Source organism: Hippoglossus stenolepis, chromosome 23, assembly GCF_022539355.2.
Source record: "Hippoglossus stenolepis isolate QCI-W04-F060 chromosome 23, HSTE1.2, whole genome shotgun sequence".
NCBI classification, from domain to species: domain Eukaryota; kingdom Metazoa; phylum Chordata; class Actinopteri; order Pleuronectiformes; family Pleuronectidae; genus Hippoglossus; species Hippoglossus stenolepis.
The window spans coordinates 1,314,377-1,337,198 of record NC_061505.1 but is presented as its reverse complement, the minus strand read 5'-3'; the positions used below and the strand labels follow the sequence as shown (position 1 = coordinate 1,337,198).

The following is a 22,822-nucleotide window of genomic DNA, read 5'->3' as shown; positions in this document are numbered from 1 at the left end:
CCTCAGCCTCGTGCTCTGCTCCCAGGCAGCTCCTGGTTCGGGATCTCCGAGCTGCAGTAAAACTGGTTCAGGTAATCAGATGATCATTAATTAGCTGACGCCTGGAGACGATCGAGCTCTTTACTGGCCACAACGATTCTGCTGGATGAGGAGATGAAGCCGGGGGCCTTCACAAGTCAGAGCCTCTGTCTGATAACAACATCTGGTTCATACAACATCTGTACATGCTTTGGTTTGGATTGAGTCACGTTTAAAGAGGAGATTTAAACAAAGTGTAATTTGTTCCATTTGACAGATCTCGATGGGAACGTTGTTCTTTGAGTATTTAGCAAAGTACTTGTACCTTTTGTCACTTACAAGTTGAATGTGCCAGAGTATTTTCTCATGTTACACAGATGAAGCAGAAACTTGGCCTCCGGTGGATCCAGATCTCAGGGACGGGACCTCGACAAAACAAGTATATTTCTACTGCACAAAATTATATTTACTGTAAATTTATTTCTCTAACTGAATTTCTTACATGCAGGTATAACGTCCAGAACAAAGATGGACGACACGACGCTACAAATGAAGCTGGATGTGAACGCGGCCATCTTGCAAAATTCGGAGCCTGCGGTGAGTCAGTCCCACCTGTCAATCATGACCTTTGACCCCAATTTTATATCATCAAATAACTAATGAAACGCAAACTAACCTGTAAAAAAGAAAACTTGAACACATAAGATAAGAACATCCTAAAATTACAGAAACCGTCTTTGAGAAAACATTCTTTGACGTGTAATGACTTTTTAGTTTGTCCCATCTGCTAACATGGAGGAGGCAGGGTTTAAGACTAACACTGCAGTCAGCCACCAGGGGGCGATGTCGTCCATCTTTCCATACGTGTATTGTCCACATATCACATAACTAACTTTTCTCAAGAATCCCTATCCCACTATTATTTATACTTTGACTTTTTTAACATCAACATGTCTTTATCCAACATTTCTTATCGTTTTAAAACCATAATAACCTCAGTGTATAAACAAAGGAAGGGAGCGCTTCCACATTCCACACATTGATGCAACTTCATTTGAAGCCACAAGATGGCGCTGAAGCTTTGTCTAAAAGTTGTGTTAACTCCTGCAGCGTCACAAACCTGCAACACAAACAGGACGTCTGATGTAATCACGTGACACACAAAGAACTGGACGTGCACAAAGACATAAGAAAGAGACACTGGCTTATTTTTGTTTGTGTTTATTTATTTCTAATGTGTTTCATTTTTATTTCTTTTTTTTTAATCTGTCCACAAAGTCATATTAGTCACTACTATGTTAGATCAGTTTTCCCTCACTGCAATGGCAGTCAACTACACAAGAGCCCAAACCCAGCGTGGCCCCCTCAGCTCGCAGAGATTTGTCACGTCTTCAGAATCATCACCGATAAATACTCGTCCGATATACACGTTAAATAATAATCGTATCCTTTTGGTTAAGAAGACCTGATTTAGAATCAGGGGAAAAGGTGCAATATTCAAAACATCTGAATAATCATACGGGCGCCACATCGCGTTCGGTTAAAGAAATGTGCAAAAGTCTATTTCAGCAGTTTGAACAGAAGCTTCTGTTGATTTTATAGATATTTGTGAGTTCAAATTAGTTCAACTCACTGTTCAACTCACAGAAACTCTGATTTCTTACTTTAATTCAACTTAACTTTCAGTCAAGTGCTGCTTCAGCCTTTCACAGGTTTTTTTATCTTTTCTTCAAATTTGGGTTCTGGATTTCTGAGTCAAATAATTACATTCAAGTCTCCAAAGAGAAATGCTTTATAATAAGAAACATATGATTTAAAAATCCGCCAACACTGAGAGAGTTTTTTTGTCATTAGACATTTAGAACGATCGGCATTTTATTTTATTCCCATCTGCCAATGGGAGGAGGAGAAGGGACCATCACTCAGGTTTGTGCTCTCTTTAAAAAAAAACACAACATCTCTATTTCTATCTGTACAACATTCAACAACACATGTCTCTTGTTTTTGTATCTTCTTTTCTTTTTTAACCATAATGCCAAAACCATAATAATAATATTATCATCATAAGAAGAGCATTTTTCCATCTCAACGGCATCGAACAAACACCACACAAACTGAAATAAAAATCTAATAAAGGCCTCAATACCAGATAGTACGCGTCACCTTCGAGTGGTGCTAGAGAGAGAGACAGGAAACGGACGAGAGAGGGACATGGAGGAAGAGCAAGCGAGAGAGCGAGAGGAGGAGAGAGGACGGGTGGAGGAGAAAGAAGAAGAAATGACAGAGGATAAGGGAATTATTGTGTTTTCTCAACTTTAGTGTCACTTCGGACATATTTTGGCACCTCACGAGATTAAATATCTATTAGTCTTAGACTTGGGCTTTGGTTTACCGAGGGTTAGTATTCAAAAGAAGTGTAACCCTACATCTACAATGATTTGTTTACTCCCCTAGAGGTCAGGTAGTCCTTTCTGTCAAGAGTCTCGCCACGCCAGTTTGAACTGGAGGCCTTGTGACCTTGATCGAGGCCGGAACAGGGCGAGAGAAACACGAGAACACCTGGAGGGGTCGGGAGGAAGAGAAAGATGGAGTGAAAGAGGTGATGAGGAGGAGGAGGAGTGGAAGGATAGACGGAGAGAGAGAGAGAGAGAGAGAGTGTCGAGATGGGCTAAGTGCTTTTGGTGAGTTTTACAAAATACACCAGGAAGTGCTTGAAACAGAAGGCACGGTGGCATTGACAGTAGTTGTTAAGGAGACACCACTAAGGGACTTTCACTACAAAACTCATAAGGTGCTCTAAAAACCAACGTAGACACATTAATGCACATCAAGGTGTGGTTGCAGTCAAAGGATACCCCATCAACAAGTAGATAAATAACAGCCGTTCACCTGGAAAACTACCACCTGACATTCATCGTTTTCATAAATATACCTTCATGCCGCATGAGAACAGATTGATGATGTTTGAAGTGTGACAGCACAACAGAGCATCAGGGCCAGTGAGAAAAGGATCTGAGATTTCAAGAATAAAGTTGTGATATTACGAGAATAAAATAATGTTACGAGAATACATTGGTAGTGTTATAAGAAAAAAGGTGTAATATTATGAGAATAAAATCATATAACGAGGATAAAGTCAGAATGTTATGACACTTAATTTGTAATATTACGAGAATAAAGTGGTTATTTTAGGCTACATGTCATATAGAGGGGAAATATCATAAGATCAGCTTGTCCCCTGCGTTAAAATGAGGAATGTCGAGCATCTTATTCAATTAAACTAAACTTATTCTCATAATCTCAAACATTTTTCTCCAGTTTGGCCCCAGTGCTCCATCGTAGTGTTGATGTGTTGATGTTGAACTTTCTTTAACAACCAGTTGGAGGTTTGACACACGGACTCTTCTGGCTGATCGATGGGGTAAATCTCACCAAACCACAACTTCACACGTTTTAAAAACAGAAAGTGACGACTTCCATTGGAAAGAAAAGATGTTTGGTCTATATCCATAAATTCAAAAATAAAAAACAACTACTTTGGGAACTCAAACCTTGCACAGTGCTCTGTATAGACATTCCAACTAGTCTTAGCTCACGAACATTATAATCAATATTACCTATATTGATAACCTTTTTCTGTAAGAATCTGGAAATGAAAATAAACACAAGTCTCGTCTTTTTTTTTTTCTTCTGGTCTTTACAAAAGCTACACATATTCTACTGGGATGTCTATGCATTTGTTAGTGTTTTAATATTTACTCCTACCATTGTCTTTTCTTTTCTTATAAAAGAAGAGAGGGGATCTACTCATCTAAAAGACACCAGAGAGTAGAGTTTGTTTCTTTTCTTTTTCTGTCTCTACCTTGTATCTTCTCTCCTATGGAGGAAAAAAACGTGGCGTTGTTTTCTGGACACGGTCGCTGAGTCGCAGTCTCTTGAAAACAACGTGTCGGTTGATTGTGTTCGTGGGCTCGAGCGACGTCCGTCCGTCAGACTCCGGCTCTGTGGTTTGTTCTTTCCTGCGCGTCTGCGATGACCTTGAGTTGCCGTGGCAACCCCGACCCACATCATTGTAAACACTGAATTTTGAACCGTGACCCCTTTTCACCGCCGAGGCTTTGACGTCTTTCATCGCATTAAACATTGTGTATATATCACCAACTCTTTTTTTTCTTTTCTTTTCCAGCTGAGCCACTAACAGCTGCCGTCACGCTGCCGCGTAGCGTTTCTTTTACAACTTAACTATTCACAACGACCTAGAACCACTTTTAACAAATATACTGTACTTAAATCGTTTTAAACTGTATATTCAGATAAAATGAATGAACCTATCAGAGCCTCAGCGACACCGGAGACTCTCTCAATAACATACAGTACGCGAACAGGCACTAACTGAAAAAGAAACAAAATTACAAATGTTTTCTTGCGGTTTTCTTTTAGGACAATCATCTAGAAACACTTTTCAGACAAACAAGGCAGTGAAACACAGAGAAAACACACGGCCTGCAACACCTCACGCCTTAAATTAAAACCAAATAGCTTCGCTGATGTTCACAGCTTGAAACTCGTCCGGACTAAGGGTTCCTCCGTGTGGTCGTGGGTGGAGGAGGAACTTCAAACTGTTCAGTGGTCAGAGTCAGGAGAGCGTCTCTTCAGTCAGCTCCAACCTGGTCAGTATGGTAAAGTGGGATTTACAGTCCATTACAATTGTGAAAGAAATGCATCGCAATTCACTCTGGAATGATGCAAGCTCTGCCCCGAGATTTACTTATTTATCAAAGAGGAGATCATCCTAGAATCATCCGTCTTAGAGTGAAGCTCAAAAACAAAACAAAAAGTGGCCTAAAAATCCTGTAAAGATGCGTCTGTGCTATTTCAACAGGACGTTTGTTGTACTGAGGTAAACCACACTTTCAAAACTGAAGAGAGGGAACTTAACAGCTGTGATTTTTCTCTCTCATCTTTTTCAAAAACCTCCAAAACATCAGACTCCTCGAGTCTCTCCGGAAATGAAAGTATAAAGGGGCAATTCTTCATTTAACCTTAAAACCTTTTCTCTCTGCAATGCTTCCCACGCTCTTCAAAAACCCCAACCTCCATCTGAGTGGAGTCGTCAGACACCCTGTAAGTCGGTTCAGACTCTTTCCTCGTCTTCCACCATGTGGTTGGAGCTCAGGGCCGGAGACAGAGCGAGAGACATCCTCAGATCCTGGTCCTGCGAGTCCTCTCCACTGCTGTTCTCCAGGTTATCCTCCAGTTCCTCCTCTTGCTCTTCATCCTCCTCCTCCAGCTTCTCCCTCAGCCCCAGACCGTCCCTTACATTCTTGGATACCGAGGCCAGTTTGGAGTCTGGGTAGTCAAGAACATGACCCCCATGTCCTGCTTGATCCTCTGAGAGCCCGTTGAGGGTCTGGGTTGAGGACCACTCCCCCAGGGGTGCCTCACCTTCAGGCCTCCATATCCCCAAGGAATCGAGGTCGGAGAGATCCGTCCCGAGCTTGGTGGACTTTGAGGCTCCGCCGTAGTCTAAGGTAGTCGAAGAGCCTCTTTTACGCCGAGACTTACTGGTGTGGTTGACCTGGAGATGCATGGCCATGAGCTCTGCTGAGGACGTACGGAATGGGCAGAACAAACACTGGCTCAGTTTGACGCCTGATGAATTATCGCCGCCATCTACAACCCCTCCTTCCCCCACACTCATGACTCCATCATCCTCCATCCCTCCGAACCCTGGTGAGGGACGACGGGACAGATCCAGAGGTTCAAACCCGCCCTCCTGAGTTGAAGATGCAGGGCTTTCCTTGTCACTGGAAGGCTGGACCATTCGGCTCGTGGTAAGGGGCTTACGCCGGGACACTTTAGGGGCCTTTGGTGGGGGAGACTCTCTAATCCAGCTTCCTTCCATTCCACCTTGGTAAAGCGCTCCCATCACCCCAGACAGATACCTGTACTGGGTCTCCAAGTCCACGTCCCTTAAAGCCGCCAAGGCCTTGCGGTTCTCTCGCTGGTCTGGAAGCCCCAGAAGCCAGGACTGTTGGCTCAGCCGAGAGGTGGGGGCGTCTGTCGGGCCTCGGTTGATGGGGCAGTGGTTGGTTTGGGATCGGCGCTGCTTGGCCAGCCCAGAGGTTCCAGAGGTCAGACTGTTGATTGTGGAGGTGAGGCCGGCGGAGGAGGAGTTGGACGAGGCTGACAAGGCGTTGCGTTGCTCCCTGTGGTGCCGCTGCAGGTGGTACTTCAGAGAACCAGACTGGGTACCCGCATAGTCACAGTGGGGACATTTGTAGGGTCTCTCACCTGGAGGAAACAGGATGAAGAAAATAAGGTTTGAAAATCAGCTCATCATCCAGCAAAGGACTTAAAGTCCAACCTCATCCCCTGGTGAAACGTGAGGACCACGGTTCACGTGTTTGTTCCAGAGTTTCATTTGATCTGGTTAGTTTTGGTTTCACATTGTAATTAAGGGACAAAAGATAAGTTACAAAGATGAGTTTCAAGAGTCAGCAAATTGGTTTTCATATCATATAAAAAACAATATAGGAACTGTACAAACTCTATAATCAGAAAAAACTGCCGTCATTTGAGCAGTGTTGAGTGAGAGATGTAGTTTCACGTTTCAAAGGGAGATGGCAGTATTCCATCAGTGATTAACAATTACACACTGGGAAAATCAAGAAAACGCTGGAGGCCATCACCACCAGGAGATGTTTGACACTAGAGAAGCTTAAATGATCCCATTCACGGGAACAAAAAGAATTATCAGGAAAGAAGAACGCAGATCTGTTGATGAAGACGTCGCCGGACGATCAATTACATTTAAATTTCAGAAGCAAAATACAATGAAGGGATTGAAAAGTCTCGAGAGGCAGTGATGTTCTCAAGAGGGAATTATTATAATTTGATGCCTTCACTTAAATTACTGACCATGTGGTAATCACTTGATGGCCGAGAGATGCAGTAGTGCATGAGAAAGAGAGCTGTGTGCTATCATGAATAATATAACTGGGATGTGATAGGTCCTGCCAGCTGTAGATGAGTTCTCTTGATGGAAATACTAAATAGGTTTCATTTAATGCATTTTGGGCTCTGTCGTGCAGGAAAGACTTGGACGAGCTCCAGTTATCAGCTGCTGGAGATTGAAAATGGAAGAGGGGTCTCAGTTTCTGATCAAACGCATCAAGCGAAAGGCAAATAACAAAAAAAGAAAATGACAGTGACTCACGCTGATAGAGTCTTATGAGTATGGATCATTAATTAGAGTGAGTGAGTGCTGGGAGGTTTCCCAAGTCACAAGATGTTCAGTATAAGGTTTTTTTGATTTTGATTTAGTTTTTTTTAAAGCTCGTTTGAAAAGCCACATGTCTCGGCCCCGCAGTCCCGATAATTTAGAAATTATCTGAGGTGAATTTAATTAGAACACCACCAGATCGGCTTGTTTCAAAGAGCAGGTCTTGGAATTTGAATCTCAAAGACTGAAGGGAAAATGATTGTTGTTACAGAAGAATCTGTGAGGGTATAATGTCCCGTCATGACTTCAACATAAGAATATGAAATGTAAGAATATAACAGCTGCTTTCAGACCTGCACTGAAGTCTGGACACTTTCCTGAAATGTTTCCCCGGGGCTGTGTGGGAAACGCAAATGTCTGAGTCAGTTGCTTTTCCTGCAGCCTCCGAGTAAAATGTCCACGAAATGTCACAGCGAGGCCATGTGAGAATACAGCAGGACTTCTGTGCCTTAGTCCAAGTTTTCATAGATATAATGTCTGTGTATGTACTTCTGCGTGTTTATGCATGTGTCAATATGTTAATTTGATGCTTTCAACCGTAAACCTGCAGATGAAAACCAGCCTGCATGGCTCAATATTGTGCATTTACATTTGCACATTAGCATTAATTCAAATGCATTGATCCTGTAAAGTATAGACACATAAAACAGGCTCAGAGATGTAAACCTCCACCAAGGCTAACGTCATATCTCACAATGTAAAAGACAGTGAAAAGAAAGATCCTGGATCTGCCACCGTAATCAAATCTGCTCCAAAAATGAATGTGCTCTTCCTTGACCCATCCCCCGACCTTTCCAATACTTTAAAGAAAACATAACCTCCTTGGTCGAGGTGAGAAAAAACGATGTCAAACCGTTTTCACTTTGCTCAGTTTCTGGCAAATCACATGACAGAAAAAGGGAACTTTTCTGGAGAACATGTTTTTTGGGGATGAGGTTACAGACGAAGATATTTTACCAGTTTTATTCCCTAAAGTGGCTTAATGGTAATATACCCTCAACCAAGGCACTTAAGCAGGAGCTGCTTCGGTGGAGCTGCCTGCAGTAGATGCTATGATTAGCGCCGGCCAGCTCTCTGAGGTGATGTGTAAAAATAAATAAAAAAATAAAAAAAGATAGCTCTGCTCAACAAAACCTTTCCCGGGATTTATAAAGGTTAAAAAAAATAAATGTGGCTTTTTAAACTCACAAGAGTTTCTCACCTGTGTGAACTCTCAGGTGCACTTTAAGGTGGTGTGAGGAGCGGAAGGCTTTCCCACAGTAGGGGCAGTCTTTTATTCCTCTACCACGCACTCGCTCCCTGATGGGAACTGAAGGTATGGAGGAGACTGCTGTCAAGCCATTTTCTTCTGCAAGTAGAGAGAAAAATGTGCAGATAATAGTTGGCGTTAAAGGGCCCCCACGAGAGCTTCTATTTACAACAGAGGAGCAATATGAAATAACATACTCTTGTGATAATAGCACCTTCACATGTGAGCAAACAAACACAACCCAAAAGACCAAATGGAAAAAAAGGCGGATGCGATTGTACCTTTGAAGGTTGAGATGATAGAGTGAAACCCCGTAGCTGCTCCTGCTTGTTGTGATCCACCGCTGTGCAGTTTGGATTCCTGTCTCACTTCTCCCGCTTGTTGGGATCCGCCACCGTGAAGCTGCGATTCCTGCCTCACTTCGCCGCTGCCTGCTCTTCCCAGTCCCGCTCCGCGACGACTACCGCCTCCCTCCACCTCGCCGCCGCCTCCTTTCTGGGGCCTCTGAGTGTGAACGCGAGCGTGAACCACCACCTGCTGCAGGCTGCGGAATAGCTTCCCGCAGTCGGGGCACTCCCATGGCCCTCCTGCTCCTGAGTCTTCTCTTGGATCTAGACCTCCAAGGTAGGCTCTTACTTGGTCAGCGTCTGTGATCACAGAGCTCCGACCCGCTCCTCGCTGGCCCTGCTGCTGGCCTTGCTGGTGGGACCTCTGCTGTTGCTGCTGCTGCTGCTGCTGCTGCTGTTGCTGCTGCTGTTGCTGCTGCTGCTGCTGCTGCTGTTGCTGCTGCTGCTGCTGCTGATGTTGCTGCTGCTGCTGCTGCTGAGCGACTGCAAGGCTGCGAGCTACCAGCTGCCACCAAGTTGCCTGTTCTCCTTCAGAAACCGATGCTGTAGCGTCACCCGTGGCTCTAGCAGCTCTTCCCAGGTCTCCACCTCCTGGGCCGCCAATCCCACCACCACCATTTCCCATCTCTGCCACCTGAGCCACTGCTTGAAGTCTCTCCATGCAGCTGGCCCCACTGCCATCACTGGGCAGCCCCAGGTATCCTAGGATGGCTGACTTGCTTGATCCCATCCCTAGTCTGCCTCCAGCGTTCCTCTCTGACCTTCCACCTCTGCCACCTCCTCGCTGGGCCAGAAGGAGGCTGGAGTAGAGGGCGTTGAGAGAGTGATTACTTGCGGAGCCTTTGGCCTGCTGATTAGCACCTCCCGGCCCCCCAAGAGTTCCCAGCCCAGCTTTCAGTCCAAGCTTGTTGAGATGAACTTTCATGTGGTTTTTGAGGAACCAAGGCTCCTTGAAGCCACGGCCACATACCTGGCACTTATGGTCCAGGGAGTCTTTGTGCTTTCGCATATGTCCCTTAAGGAACCATGACTGGGTAAACCGCTGTCCGCAAATTTCACAGCGAAACGCTGGCAGTGTGGGGGACACTGCCGCTGCAGCAGCTGGTGTCACCTGTGGGGTGTTCGGGGTCGGGGCTGGGGTATGGGTCGGGGTGGGCACAGGAGTGTCAGGGGTTGCAATAATGGGCCTTGAGTTGAAGGCTGGTGGCAGAGATGGAACCTCTGGAGAAGGGTGGCACTCCTGCAAGTGAGATGCCAGGCTCTCCTCTTGGCTGGCAGAGAAGGGACAAAGGGTGCATTTATACGGGTTATGGAGAATGCGGACGTGGCGTGCCAACTCTGAAGCTGTGCGGAATTTTCCTTTGCAGGCATGGCAGCGAAACGTAGGCGCCGTGGGAGTAGATGCCCCCTCCCCAGTGGTGGAATAATAGGGAGAGGTCACAGAGACAGGGTCCTCTGTAAGTGGAGGGGTCAACGGTGTGCTGTCATCCAGTAAAAAGTTTGGGTTGTGGTCTGTCTGAAGGCCTTCATCGAGACCCTTGACCTCGCCATCAACGTGCTCTTCCTCAATCAGATGCTGGATGAGCGTCCCTGGCAGTAAACGCTGGTTTGTGTGACTTCTGTGATTCTGGATTATGTCTTTGTGATTCTGTTGGACCTTGAGTTGCTGCTTCAGGGGCGCTGAGGGGAGGCCGCTCCGGTAGAGGGCTGAAGCTCGCCGGTCTCGGTCCAGACTGTGAGCTCGGGCGTGAAGAGACAGAATACTTTGGAATCGGAATCTCTTCCCACATACGTGACAGGGAAACTTGAGTGCAGGCCCTGATGAGGCCCCTCCCCCTCCAGGTATCGCCCTGGTAACAGTGTCTTTCTGGAACAGCTGGAGGTCTAGCTCGTCGTTGCAGGTCCCACTCGGCCCAGAGGAGAGGGCGAGCTCGAGGGTTTCGAATCCAAGGAGTGGTGCTGATGGCGTCACCGGGGGGGAGGTATCCAAACCGGGGCTGCACCCAGCTTCTTGTCCCCCTCCTCCAGGGAACAGAGCCACCGCTGGGGTCGGGGACGGAGGAACTGCATCCAGCCCTTCCTCGTCATCCTCTTCGTCCACGTCGTGGTGGTTGTCCTCCTCGTGGAGGGGGAAGGGAGAGAGGTTGAAATAAGGCGTGGTGTCCGGGCTCAGGGGAGAGGGTCCGGGGCTGTGGATGGGCAGGAGAACGGGGCTGTCGGGCAGAGAGAGCTGGGTGTGAGGGGACAACGCCTGAGGGCTGTGGTCCAGGGACGGCAGTGTCGGGGGAGACTGGGGCTGCTCACAAGAAAGAGACAACACACACTCCGGCGGAGAATCCATCCTCTATCACAGCAGAACAGAGAGAGGGAGACAGACAGTGAATGGGACGGATGTCTTTAAGTTTAAAAGCCAAAAGGTTTAAATCTGCATCTTGTGTATAATTATCTTTCACTGCGACTTTGGTGTGTAACTGTAAAACGAGTGTTGATGCAAACAGTGAAGATTTACCAGCAGTGTGTGTGATCTTATGCCATTCTTTATTGTCTCGGCTGATGGGGGACTCTCTTCTGTGGCAGCCTCCTCCTTTAATTTCCTGGGAACAAAAACAAACAGACAAAACAACTGATGACTAATGAGAAACTTAAATTAAAAATCTAACAATTATTCCACTTGAAATCACATTTAAAAAACAAACACGCACATACATGTTTGAGCACAAGTTCGAATTTAACTTAAAACTTAAGTAAGAATTATCAGTGTCAACAGTGGTGGGATGTAACAAAGTACATTCACTTTGTTATTGTACTTATTTCATGTATTTGTACTTTACTTAAGTAGATTTCCTTTTCGGGTACTTTTCACATATATCAGCAAATATCTGTACTTTCTACTATATTACATTTTTATACTTTAAACCTGAAAATAGTTCGGACTCCGCCATAATCATGTAGTAGACTGTTGCTTTCAGGAATAGGATACCCTCTGCAAGTACTTTTACTTTAATATTAAAGTATATTCAAAAGCAACTACTGACTTGAGTACTATCTTTGTTCAGATAGATTTTCCTCACATAGATAAAATGTGTAAGTACTCCCTCCACCACTGAGTGTTAACGTAGGTGTAAATGCTTTTGCAGTACTGAGCGATTAACAGCAGGTATCAGATTTCTGCAGAACAGGATTAAAAGCAATTTGTACAGAATTGCTTTTTTCCCATCAGTAATGCTAATAACACTGAATCAATTGCAAAGTAATTATAGCAACGTATTCAGTGTGTTTTAAATGTTAAGTATAAGGCAAATCCTCCTGATCTTCATTTACCCCTCAGTCTACATACGTGTGTGTGTCCCTGTGTAACAGGTGTACACCTGCTCCGCCGCCTCCTGCATGTGTTCACGTCCCACTCCTGCGTACTGGGAGCCCATATGGGACGATTACTGTGAATGTGCACCAGCGTGTATCTGCGTGTGTTTAGGAGTTAAGGGCACCACCACCACCACCACAGGACATGGACTGTCCCAAACAGGATGGGCGCGTGATGTTTTGACTTCCCCTCACGCCCTTCCTGTGCAATCACACAGTAGCAGCTTAAGTCAGGACTGTATACACACACACACACACGCTCACACACAGTATACATGCACGTATGCACAGCCATGTTCTTCAATCTGCTGCCTGGGTGTGGTGACTCTGACCCACACGCTGCTTAGTCATGGCTACTCGTTTATTCGCTCATTCTTCTGTCGTGTTTACCGTCCTGCAGCCGTCACCCTGAGACAATGCAGTCAGCTAAAACATAAAGCGTGATTAGCAGCAAAGTGAACACACAACAAGCGTCCGGGCAGCCACGTCCAAATATTTTGAGTGCACAGCAGTTTGCACCAGTTCCAGTGGATTTATGCACATGGGCTGTTTTTGTCCATCACTCGGCGGAGTTGAGAAGCAGCAGAGGCGTCCACGACAAAACAAAAGGTCATCAATCATTGTGGCAAAACAACGGAACATCTGTGTTCGCAGGTGTCGTCGCCCACATTCGTGTTCACGTGGCGGTACGGTGACTTAAGTGTTTGTATGATCTGCTGGATTTGTGTACATGTGTGTGTTTGTGTGCGTGTGTGGGTCTGCGTGTGTCTGTGTGTGTGTTACTGAGGCTGGATGACAAAGAGATTCTCATGTAGCCAGTTGACATTTTAGCTCAGCTATGACTCACAGGGATATCACACCATATCAATCACACAAACAGACACACAACCACAGACACACACTCTGTCCCTTCTTAATCCACCATTATTGTTCTCTCTCTCTCCGTCTTCCTTTGCCTTCTGTCTTTCTTTCTCCCCCTGATTCATACTCCTCCCATCCCCCTCTCATTCTCTCGCTCCCTCCCTCCCTCCGTCTATTATTCACTAATTTTCTTTCATTCTCTCTCTCTTTCTGTCTCTCCTGCAGTGTTGCCAGTTGGCGGAGTGCCAGGGAATGCTGATATCAGCTGGTAGATTGGGCCCTGCCAACATGGCGAAGAGCGAAAAATGAGAAAGACGGAGGGAAAGAAAGAAAGAGAGGGGGAGAGAGACGGATAGAAACATACAGTGCAGTTACAAACTGGGCAGCGAGCATTCAAAAAAAAAAAAAATCGTCGGAAGCCATATGAATGAAAATGATTTAATGTGATTGCCAATGTGGTGTCGAGGGGGATAAAAGGGTAAAGAGACAGACATGCTGGAACAGAGCGGTGGAGTGGCAGGCTGCGGATTAACATCAACACAGAACAACAGATTTAAAAAACCATCTGAAAAGTCAGCACACACACACACACACACACACACACACACACACACACACACACACACAGAGGCTATCTGGACGTATCTGCAGCCTGATGGTATTATCATATGAATATCACCATCACAATGCATTGTTCCACCATGACGGTGGCCGTCGCCAACCAACGACCCCGTCATGCCAATAAAGAAAATTTGGTTAGATGGAGATAAGGTGCAGCAAAGGATGCAGGGAAAGTGGGGGGGGGTTGGGGTTGACAGAAATCAGGTGGAGCAGATGTATGAGGCCAATACTGTGTGTGTGTCTTTGTGGAGACTTGTGTGACTGTATCTCAATCCGTGTGTGCGTAATCTTCAAATGTGTAAAAGAATCTGGCATTAGATTTGCGAATGCGTAGAGGAATCTACAAATGTGAATTCAGATTCTGTGTGTGTGTGTGTGTGATCAGATTTGTAAATGTGTAGAAAAAAACACTGTAAATGTTGTGTAACTGTTTCTCAATCCGTATGAGTATAATCTGGTTTGTTAATGTCTAAAAGAATCAGAAAATGCAATCTCAGTAGCCTACGCATTTATAGATTTTCCCTTTTTACGCATTTGTAAATCTTTACAGATTCTTTTACATATTTATATATCTGACTATGCACACACACACACACACACAGATTGAGATACAGCTACACAACTCTCCACACACACAAATAATATTGCTACAATATCCTCCACATACACACGCACGTAAAACCTCAGGTGTAAAGGAACTAAGAAACCCAACGAGTCCCAGACTAATAAACCACGTCTGTACATAACGGGAGACACGTTTGTCCACAACCAACAAAATGTGATTCATTCATAATCATCTGCAGCAGTCCCTCAACACGGTGTTTAAAAGGATGTGAATACTGTACAAAGAGAAGGGAGGAGAGGGAGGAATCACATTTTAAAAATACATCAGAGAAATGCATATTTAATGTTGGCTGCACGTGATCCACCTGAACCATTCAGTCAAGTCTTAACAGGAAATGCAGGTTGATAATAACATTCATTTAACATGTATTTACCTGGGTTTACTTGTTTTTTTAACAGCGTGCAGCAGCAGCAGCAGCTCGCGCGGTAATGACAGCTTAAAAGTACACTGCTGTTGTGTTAAGCATTGCCATGATGTTGTCATTACTGTAATCGCACTTCGTGGCTACTGAGACACTTCAAGCGCTGAATTGCTTTAACTGGATATTAGTTTTTACGACAGAGGTCAATGTGCCAACTTTTTTCTTTTTTTCCGGGCCCAAAAAAACGAAGAATTAAAATCAGCGTTGTTTAAACACTGAAAACAACTCCCACACAAGGTGTGTGTGTGTGAGTGTGAATACAGTGGGGGGGGGGGGTTGCTGAGTCATACATCACATCGCTGATAAATAGTTGCCAAGGGAGCAGGAGCACAATATGTTCAGACAAGTTTATTTTTGGGGGGGGGGTTGAAGTCATTGTGTAAATATCCAGTGAGCGGTGCAGCTTTATTGTGAAGGCAGTTAGTGCAGGTTCGAACACGTCGCTCACACTGCACATCATAATTATAAATGTGAGGGTGTGAACACCTTTTCACTGTGTTTGTGTGTATGTGAGGGCAGGACGTACTCTATCTGCTCAGCTCTACGAGTATGAATATGTGTTACAGGCTGTATATTAAGTGGGTTTGTACACGTACACGTACACAAGTCAACCCTGGGAGTCGCTAAGCAATGTCTCCTCACAACCCGTCATTACAGTTTGTGTAATTATGTCTTTGAGCAGTTTCATATCCTCAGATTGATTTATTTTGATGATGATTACAGCCTGAAACGTGACGTGACCTATCGGTTTGTGAGCTGCCATTTTGAAGCCTCCAGTTTGACATTTTGTTCATCCATCTTGGTTTCTTGACACCAGAAGTTACCATATTTGGAGGGAGCGGGGGGTGGAGCCTGACAGACCCGACCCAACCTGAATATCATTTAAACATTATTGTCCAAACCCAACTTGACCCCAACGGGATCTAAGTTGCATCGGACAGGTGTATTTCTTTACATTTCAGTTTTGTATCATGCTCATATTATGACGGCTCTTTTCTTTCCCGATAGGAACCATAAATACAAATGGGCGTAGACTCCGGGTCCAGAAAGTGAAGCCAATGCAGGAGTGACTGAACCTGTGTTCTCTCGACTGGCCAGCAGACAGTAAGTACCGTGGGGGCGGGTTACAGGTGTAAGTGGGGGTGCAGTGTTGTCGAGCTCTAAATATGGTTATTTCTCATTTTAAAAAACCAAGATGGCGCTGAACAAAATGCCAAACTCTTCAAAACGACCAATGGGTGACGTCACAGTGTGTTTTGCACACTCAAGGTATTTTAGTGTTGTTTTCATCTGAGCTTGTATGTGTGTTTGTTGTACACATCCTGTAAACAGGCACCTCTAAGGTCTCAGGCCTGAACTCCACACTGAAGTCAAGTGTATATCTGTGTGTGTCTGTGTGTGTGTGTACTTCTGTGAATCCTCACAAGTGCGTCTTTCTTCCCGCTATATAACTTGGGCTCTCATGTGATGAAGTGTGCGAGACGAGGTGTCCCTCGGGGGTGAAGTGAGCGACCGAGAGGCCGACCGCACAGAAAAAAACCCGTGTACGCAGAAAGAGGGCGAGCGGCTGAGGGACGACGAGAGGGGAGTCCGCTCTGTGTGCGGTACTGTATAATTTGGCCCTGTGGTTTTTATCGCGTGGTCATGTGGCGAGCTTCCCCACAGACGGTATTCATTTCCTTTACTTCACCTTTCCCTGAACCCCCCCGCCTCACTCGCTGCTTCACTCCAACTTTGTCTGGCTCTCATCTCCAGCTCCAGCAGTGATAAGGGGGGGTGCCTCCCACCGAGCACCCAACGCTTTCTGTGAAGGTTCCACTGGTGGATTTCTTCTACACGTGAACTTTTGTGTCTCTTTGGTTTTGAAAGTGACGGTAGTGTGACGGGATTGATGAGCGGTCGACCTTTTTGACCACAGGTGAAGAAACGACACCTTCTCAATCTGTCCTCAGATCCGGTCTCTTCGCCAAAAAGGTGGAAGAGGAAACAGTTCCTGCCCCGGTCATCACTGGGAACGTTTGATCTGCCACTGTCTGCTACCCTCTCCTTCCTCCCGTCTCACCTCACCACTTAATTTCTCCTCCTCTACCTCTCGCTCTCCTCTTAAGCTGTTGCTCCTGCTCTTCCTGAATGAATCACTCCTCCGGCGAAGGAGAACGTGAGGCTGCACTTCCACTGCAGCTTGCGGAGCGCGAGTGAACGAGTCTGAGCGTTGGAGAACATCACAGCGTCTCGGCGGAGATGAGACGAGGCTCTCGCTCCTATTCGCACCGCGTCTAAAACAACCAGAGGCGGTATCGCGCTGACTGACTCGTCTGATTCAGGATTACGAGACTGAAGCCTTTTTAAAGGGAGAATTGCTTTGGATGCAGATGTCAGCAGCAAATCAGCCGATGTGTTCTCGCTAAAAGGTTTATCTTTGCTTCCCACCTGAGGATTTTGTTCCCATGTCACAAATAGAAAATTGTACTAAAATCTGTCAAATTATGAATAGCCCGATACAAAATGGGCACAAAAAAAGAACCCCCCCTCATGCAAAGTGTCCTCAGGCAAGACGCCCACTACCCAGAAGCCCCTGGGACGCTGACCCCTACACTGTGACCTCCTTGTGGAATATGCGTATCACATATATCAGACATATGAGCAACTTACTATGGAGAAAAGAGTAACTGTTACCGCAGGTTGCTTCTTTACTCAGCCCGGGGGAAATCTACACCGAGTTAAATATAACTGATGTACATGGAGGGTCAGTGTTTGGAGCTTTGACAGCTCTCCGTCAGTCGGGGTGACGCTCGCTGCACCTCGACCACACGCACACGAGGTCGGAGGGGAACTTTGTTGTGTCTCTCGGGGGATTTGAGCCTAAAGGTCTGACCGCGCTCGGAGGGCAACCAGACTAACAGACGAGGGGGGGTAATCTATTAAATATGAGCGTAACGGTTCACACTTTCAGACAGACCTCCCTTCATGGTGTTGCTCTCAGTCGTACGAACAAAAAGAAACAGAGGTAGCTGTGTGAACGAGTAAAGGAGAGAGCCTAAAGTTCAAAACTGGCCAACACTGACAAGTCAACTTCTGCGTTTAAGAAATCGTGGAACGCAGTCGCCATCTCTTTGTGCCTGACCCTCAGCCGGCCTTCCTACCGCTGCTGCCACCTTCTCACCTTCCTCTGATTCCCAAATTTATGATTCCACTCGTCCAAACTCACGGGGAAGCGGACCATCTACCTGTCGCCGTCTGCCGTACGAATCGGTTTGGAAGTCGTCTGAAAACTGAGCACAAATGGCACAAGTGGCGAACTATTTAAGTAAGACCCCAGTGCTCTAAATACACGCTAATCCCGGGCAGCCAGCGAGAAGTCTCCACAGTCTGAAAATGTCACAATGCAGTAGATTCTCCCTAACTGAGGGCAAGCAGGTGCCTCTCCCACAGCGCACTAATGACCCAATTATATCAATCAGAGGCCTTGATTGGTGCTACACTCCTCTCCCTTTTTTACACTCTCTCTCCCCCACTCTCTTTCTCCCTCGCTTACAATCTCTACCGCCCCCCCCGGGAGCCACCTGGATGGGGGGTGCGTGTGGCCCCCCTCAAGTACAGTACAGTATGTACAAAGATTGGGGGCGGTGTCGATAGTGGAGGAGGAGGATACTTGAGCATAACGAGCAGAGAGGGGCCTGAATGAGGCGAAAGCATTAGACGGTTTGTGACAGCGGAGTTCGGTTCATTAGCGCGAGAACATGAAGTCGTCATGTATGAATCTTTGTGGACGCGGATAAAAGAAGCTTTTATTATGTACTTGTCTGCTAATATCAGAGCGGCACTTAGTTTCCTGGAGTGAATTAATGACTCTTTTTAACCCTTTTAATATATTTTGGGTTTGTGTTGTATATGAATACGTTTTATATTGTTTCGTTTGTTCGTGTCAATAAAATACGTAACTAGCTAGGAAGAGGTGGACGACCTGTTGGATACTTTTCCCACAGAAAGGTGACGCTTCAAGGTTTAGTTTATAAAATACTGAGCAGAGGGGGGGTTTTTTTCTGCTTTTGCCAAAGAAAGTAGCTTCTGTTAATATACGTGAATAGAAAAGGTCGTTCTGGTGAGAAATAATCAAAAGAAATGATCGCACTTGAAAAGGTGGACGACCTGCGAGGGGGACGAGGAGCCTTTTCCCACAGAGAGGTGGCGCGTTAAGGGTTAGTTTAAGGTTGTAGATAAAATATTCAGAGGTTTGATTTAATAGTTTATGGCGAGGCTAAGTAGCTTTAGTTACTATAAGTGATTGGAAAAAGTAATTATGAGGAGAAATAAGCAAAATAAATCATCACATTTGAAAAAGTGGACGATCTGAGTCTTTGAGGTTTAGTTTCGAGAATATTTAGGGTGGACGAGGACACTTGTCCCACAGAAAGGTGAAGCTTTAAGGTTGTAGGTAAAACATTTAGTTTGAGAAGTTTGTTTTATTAGTTTATGGCAACAAAAAAAAAGTGACGAGGAAAAAGTTTTCTCATCACTTTGAGTGGATTTAAGGTTTAGTTTTAAATAAATGATCCAGTGTGGAGGTTTGTTTTATTAGTTTAGTGGCTTCTGTTAAAATATGTGATCAGAAAAGGTCGTTCTAGTGAGAACCCATCTTGTTTGAAAAGGTCGACGACCTGTCGGGGGGGATGTGACCCTTTATACAGAGAGGTGACGCTTTAAGGTTTGGTTTATATAATATTTAGTGGAGAGGTTTGTCTCTATGAGTTTCTGGCAAAGGAAACAAGCTTCTGATCATATAAGTGATAAGAAAAAGTTATTCCTAAAATCATCTGGTTGTAAAAGGTGCATGTGACGCTTTAAGGTTTAGTTTCAATGTAGAGAAAACAGCTTCTGTGAACCTACGTGATGACAAAAAGTCATTCAAGTGAAACATAATCAAAGAGAAACACCTCTCGTGCTTTTTCCCTTTTCTGTTTTCCACTGGCACGTGGATCTCAAAGAGGCTTCTGGCTCCACCACATCCACAAAGTTTAAAACGATAAAAGCAACGAGGAGAGAAACGAGGTAGAGAGTTAGAGGACGCCCCGTGACACGCTGATTATAGGACGAGGCAGCAATGTCAACCTACTTCCAGTGTGCACGCGCTCCGAGGAGTGTGACATTTGGGCTGGATGTGAAAAATAGGGCATTTCAGGATCCCTGCACATATTTCCAGCGGATCCAGAAAAAGGCGACGGGAGTGTCTGGTCGAACCCAGATGACACGTCTGCGCCTTATCTCGAGAGGAATTTCCTCCTCGCCCCAGTGATGTGCGTCAATAACGTGCAACCATTTTCAGTCGCTCTTTCCCCCCCCTCTCGCTCGTCTGCTCTCTCTCTCGCGGCCATCTCAATTAGAGGCACGTTAATGGAATAAATAAGCGTCAACAAACAATGCGCCGGTGAACAACACCTCCACCGGAGCGGCGGGGACGCACGGCCGCCGATCCGTGACCGTGCCCGGGGAAGAAAGCGTGGAGAGCGGGGATGTAGTTCGGAGAAGTCGGGGGGTTGTGTCATGTCAGCCCATCTATCGCTCTCTCTCTCCCCTGCTCCATTTTGTTCTTAAATTTTCTATACAAAAGATTAAGGGAGGGGAAAAGACGAGTGAGCGAGCAGGGAGGAGGAAGAGAAGAAGAAGAAGAAGAAGAAGAGGAAGAAGAAGTGCCATCATGGATTTCATCTCGAATCCGCTGCCAATCTCCCCTCCCCAAAAAAAAGAAGCGACACCGTGTCCCAAAAAAAAACCGCACATTTTTAACGCAGGGGCTGGAAAACCGGCAACTTATCTCCAACCGTTTGGCACCACGCGTTTTCCACGCACACACTGGCCCAACGTGCCCGAGCCGCTATGCCACTTCCCGGGGTGATGTTAGGACAAGTACACGGCTGGTAGTAAACACTGTAGTAAAACGCCGAGGGAAAAGTGGGAAAACGTTTATTTTAAGCGCCGTTCCGATCCGAGGCTGCGTTTTTGCGCACATCCCGGATGAAAGTGACGCTGCTTGTCTCGCAAACAATGCGCCGCACAATGCCCAACGTGAGCCCAACAAAAGAATTAGTGCAGCTAATCGCATCTATCTGCAAATTACGCTTTTGTGGATCAACTTGCCAACACGCAAAAATCCACTTTTACGCCCGGGACGACACGTCTGCGTGCGGCTTCGGAGGGAGAAAATGCTCCGTTACGCACCAACAACTTGTGCATGTTTTCGTAGGAGCTACTTTTACGAAAGAATAAAAAGCAGTTTGTGGATTCACGCCGCGGTGAGAGCTCGTCGTCTTTAACGCAACGAAAGCGAGGAGAACGAGCTGCTTCCCTCGCGAACAGAAGTTGGTTAAAGTTACGCGAATTCTGAACAAAATGCGGCTTTAAGCGACTTTTCGTGCGTTCGCGACGATTCTCAAGTCGCGGTCGGTTCGACTTCTTTCAAACGCCACATTGTTTCTTTTGCGTTAAATCTGCGTTAATCCCCCTGCGTGTGTGTTTTTTTGTCATGTCACGGATATACGAAGGGGCTCGCGGGCTTACATCCATGTCGGCCACGCGCGCACATACACCGGCTCCACATACATGACACACACGTAAAGTGTTCCGTGGAGCGCGCGGTTACATACATGCTTCATGCCACTCACTCACATGCGAGCACTCGCGCGTGCACGAACACACACGCACACGTTTGCATCCAAACTGAGAAATAACACAACAACAACTACATTGGCCATTATCCCGTGTCCTGCACGCTGGAGACAAATGGAGGAAAAACGCGATAAATTCTTGAATTTTGCGTAAATGTTTTTGGCACAGATGCGTCACTGCATCACGCGTAAAAGTGCACATGTAAACATAGTGTTGTGCGAGAGGCGAGTGTGGCTAAAAAGCAGATATATGTTGAAAGTAAAGACTCAGTGTACTTACGGGAGAGGCGGCGAGGAGATTAATGACACGACACGTCATGATTACGTTTCACTTGAATTAAATACATTACGAGTTGGGAAAAAAATGGAAATCAGGGTTGTATACAAGCATACGCCGTTTCCCCCTCCCTCCTCCCTCCGTTTGGTCACCCTCTCTCTCTCTCTCTCTCTCTCTCTCTCTCACTCTCTCCTCCTCCTTCTCCTCCTCCATCTCCCTTTCTTTCCCTTTCTTCCCCATTTATTGTACAGGAGTGAGTGAGTGAATGGGAGAGGGGAGAGGAGGAGAGAGGCAGGGACGTAGGAGGGAGAGTGATGTAGGTTGGAAATGTTAATTATAATCTCAGCACGGGCACCATTTTACAACGCTGTCATCTCCTCACATTTGTATCCTAAATATGGCATCTGGGGTGGGGGGCTGACAGAGGGGAGAGAGGTTTTATTGTGGAGGGGTGAGGGGAGACAGAGAGAAAGAGAGAGTGGTGGGGGGGAAAAGGAAAAAGTTTGACAGCAATAGAAGTTTAAAGTGATGACAGGAAGCAGGAGGAAGGTTAGGTGTTGTGGTGGGACACCCCCGAAGCACATGGCCTCACCGAGGGGGGGAAATACTTTACTGTCCTAGAATCAGAATAAAGTCAAAATGTGGAGAATAAAGTCAAAATCTTAAGACTAAAATCAAATTAAACTGGAGGAAGACAAAATATTTTGCATTACAAAGTCGAAATATTGAGAATAAAGTCGAAATGTTGAGAATAGAGTCGAGGAATAAAGTCCCGGGACCAACAGGAGTCCGTCAGGAGGAGGGTCCACACTAAAAGTACAGCACAGTCCAAAGTAAACTTTGAATGCAGAGAGTACAGTGGAAATGATGACAAGAAGGTTTGAAATATTCAGAATAATGTCGAGAATAAAGTTGACAATTTAGTCAAACTGAACGATTGGAGGAACTTTTCCGCACTGCGTGAATAAAGTTCAAATGTTGAGAATAAAGTTAGGAAAAAGTTAGAAGTAAAGGTTTTAAAAGTGCGACTTTTATCTTGAAAGGTTAAAGTTTACTCGTCACATTTTAAGAACTCTTGAAATGCAAAACTCAA

The 22,822-nt window shown here is 45.7% G+C and overlaps 1 protein-coding gene across 2 annotated transcripts; it reads right to left on the bottom strand.

The window, feature by feature from the left end:
- Positions 1-1,223: 1,223 nt before the first annotated feature.
- Positions 1,224-21,969, bottom strand: znf219 (zinc finger protein 219). Of its 2 annotated transcripts, XM_035149081.2 has the most exons (5): positions 21,733-21,969; positions 11,409-11,493; positions 8,834-11,243; positions 8,505-8,651; positions 1,224-6,312 (listed from the first exon to the last, which is right to left on the bottom strand). In XM_035149081.2, the coding sequence occupies exons 3-5, from the start codon at positions 11,238-11,240 to the stop codon at positions 5,153-5,155; spliced, it is 3,714 nt and encodes a 1,237-aa protein (XP_035004972.2). In that variant the 5' UTR covers positions 11,241-11,243; positions 11,409-11,493; positions 21,733-21,969; the 3' UTR covers positions 1,224-5,152. The 2 variants fall into 2 exon arrangements, with proteins under 2 accessions (XP_035004972.2, XP_035004973.2); XM_035149082.2 differs by lacking the exon at positions 8,505-8,651.
- Positions 21,970-22,822: the final 853 nt, after the last annotated feature.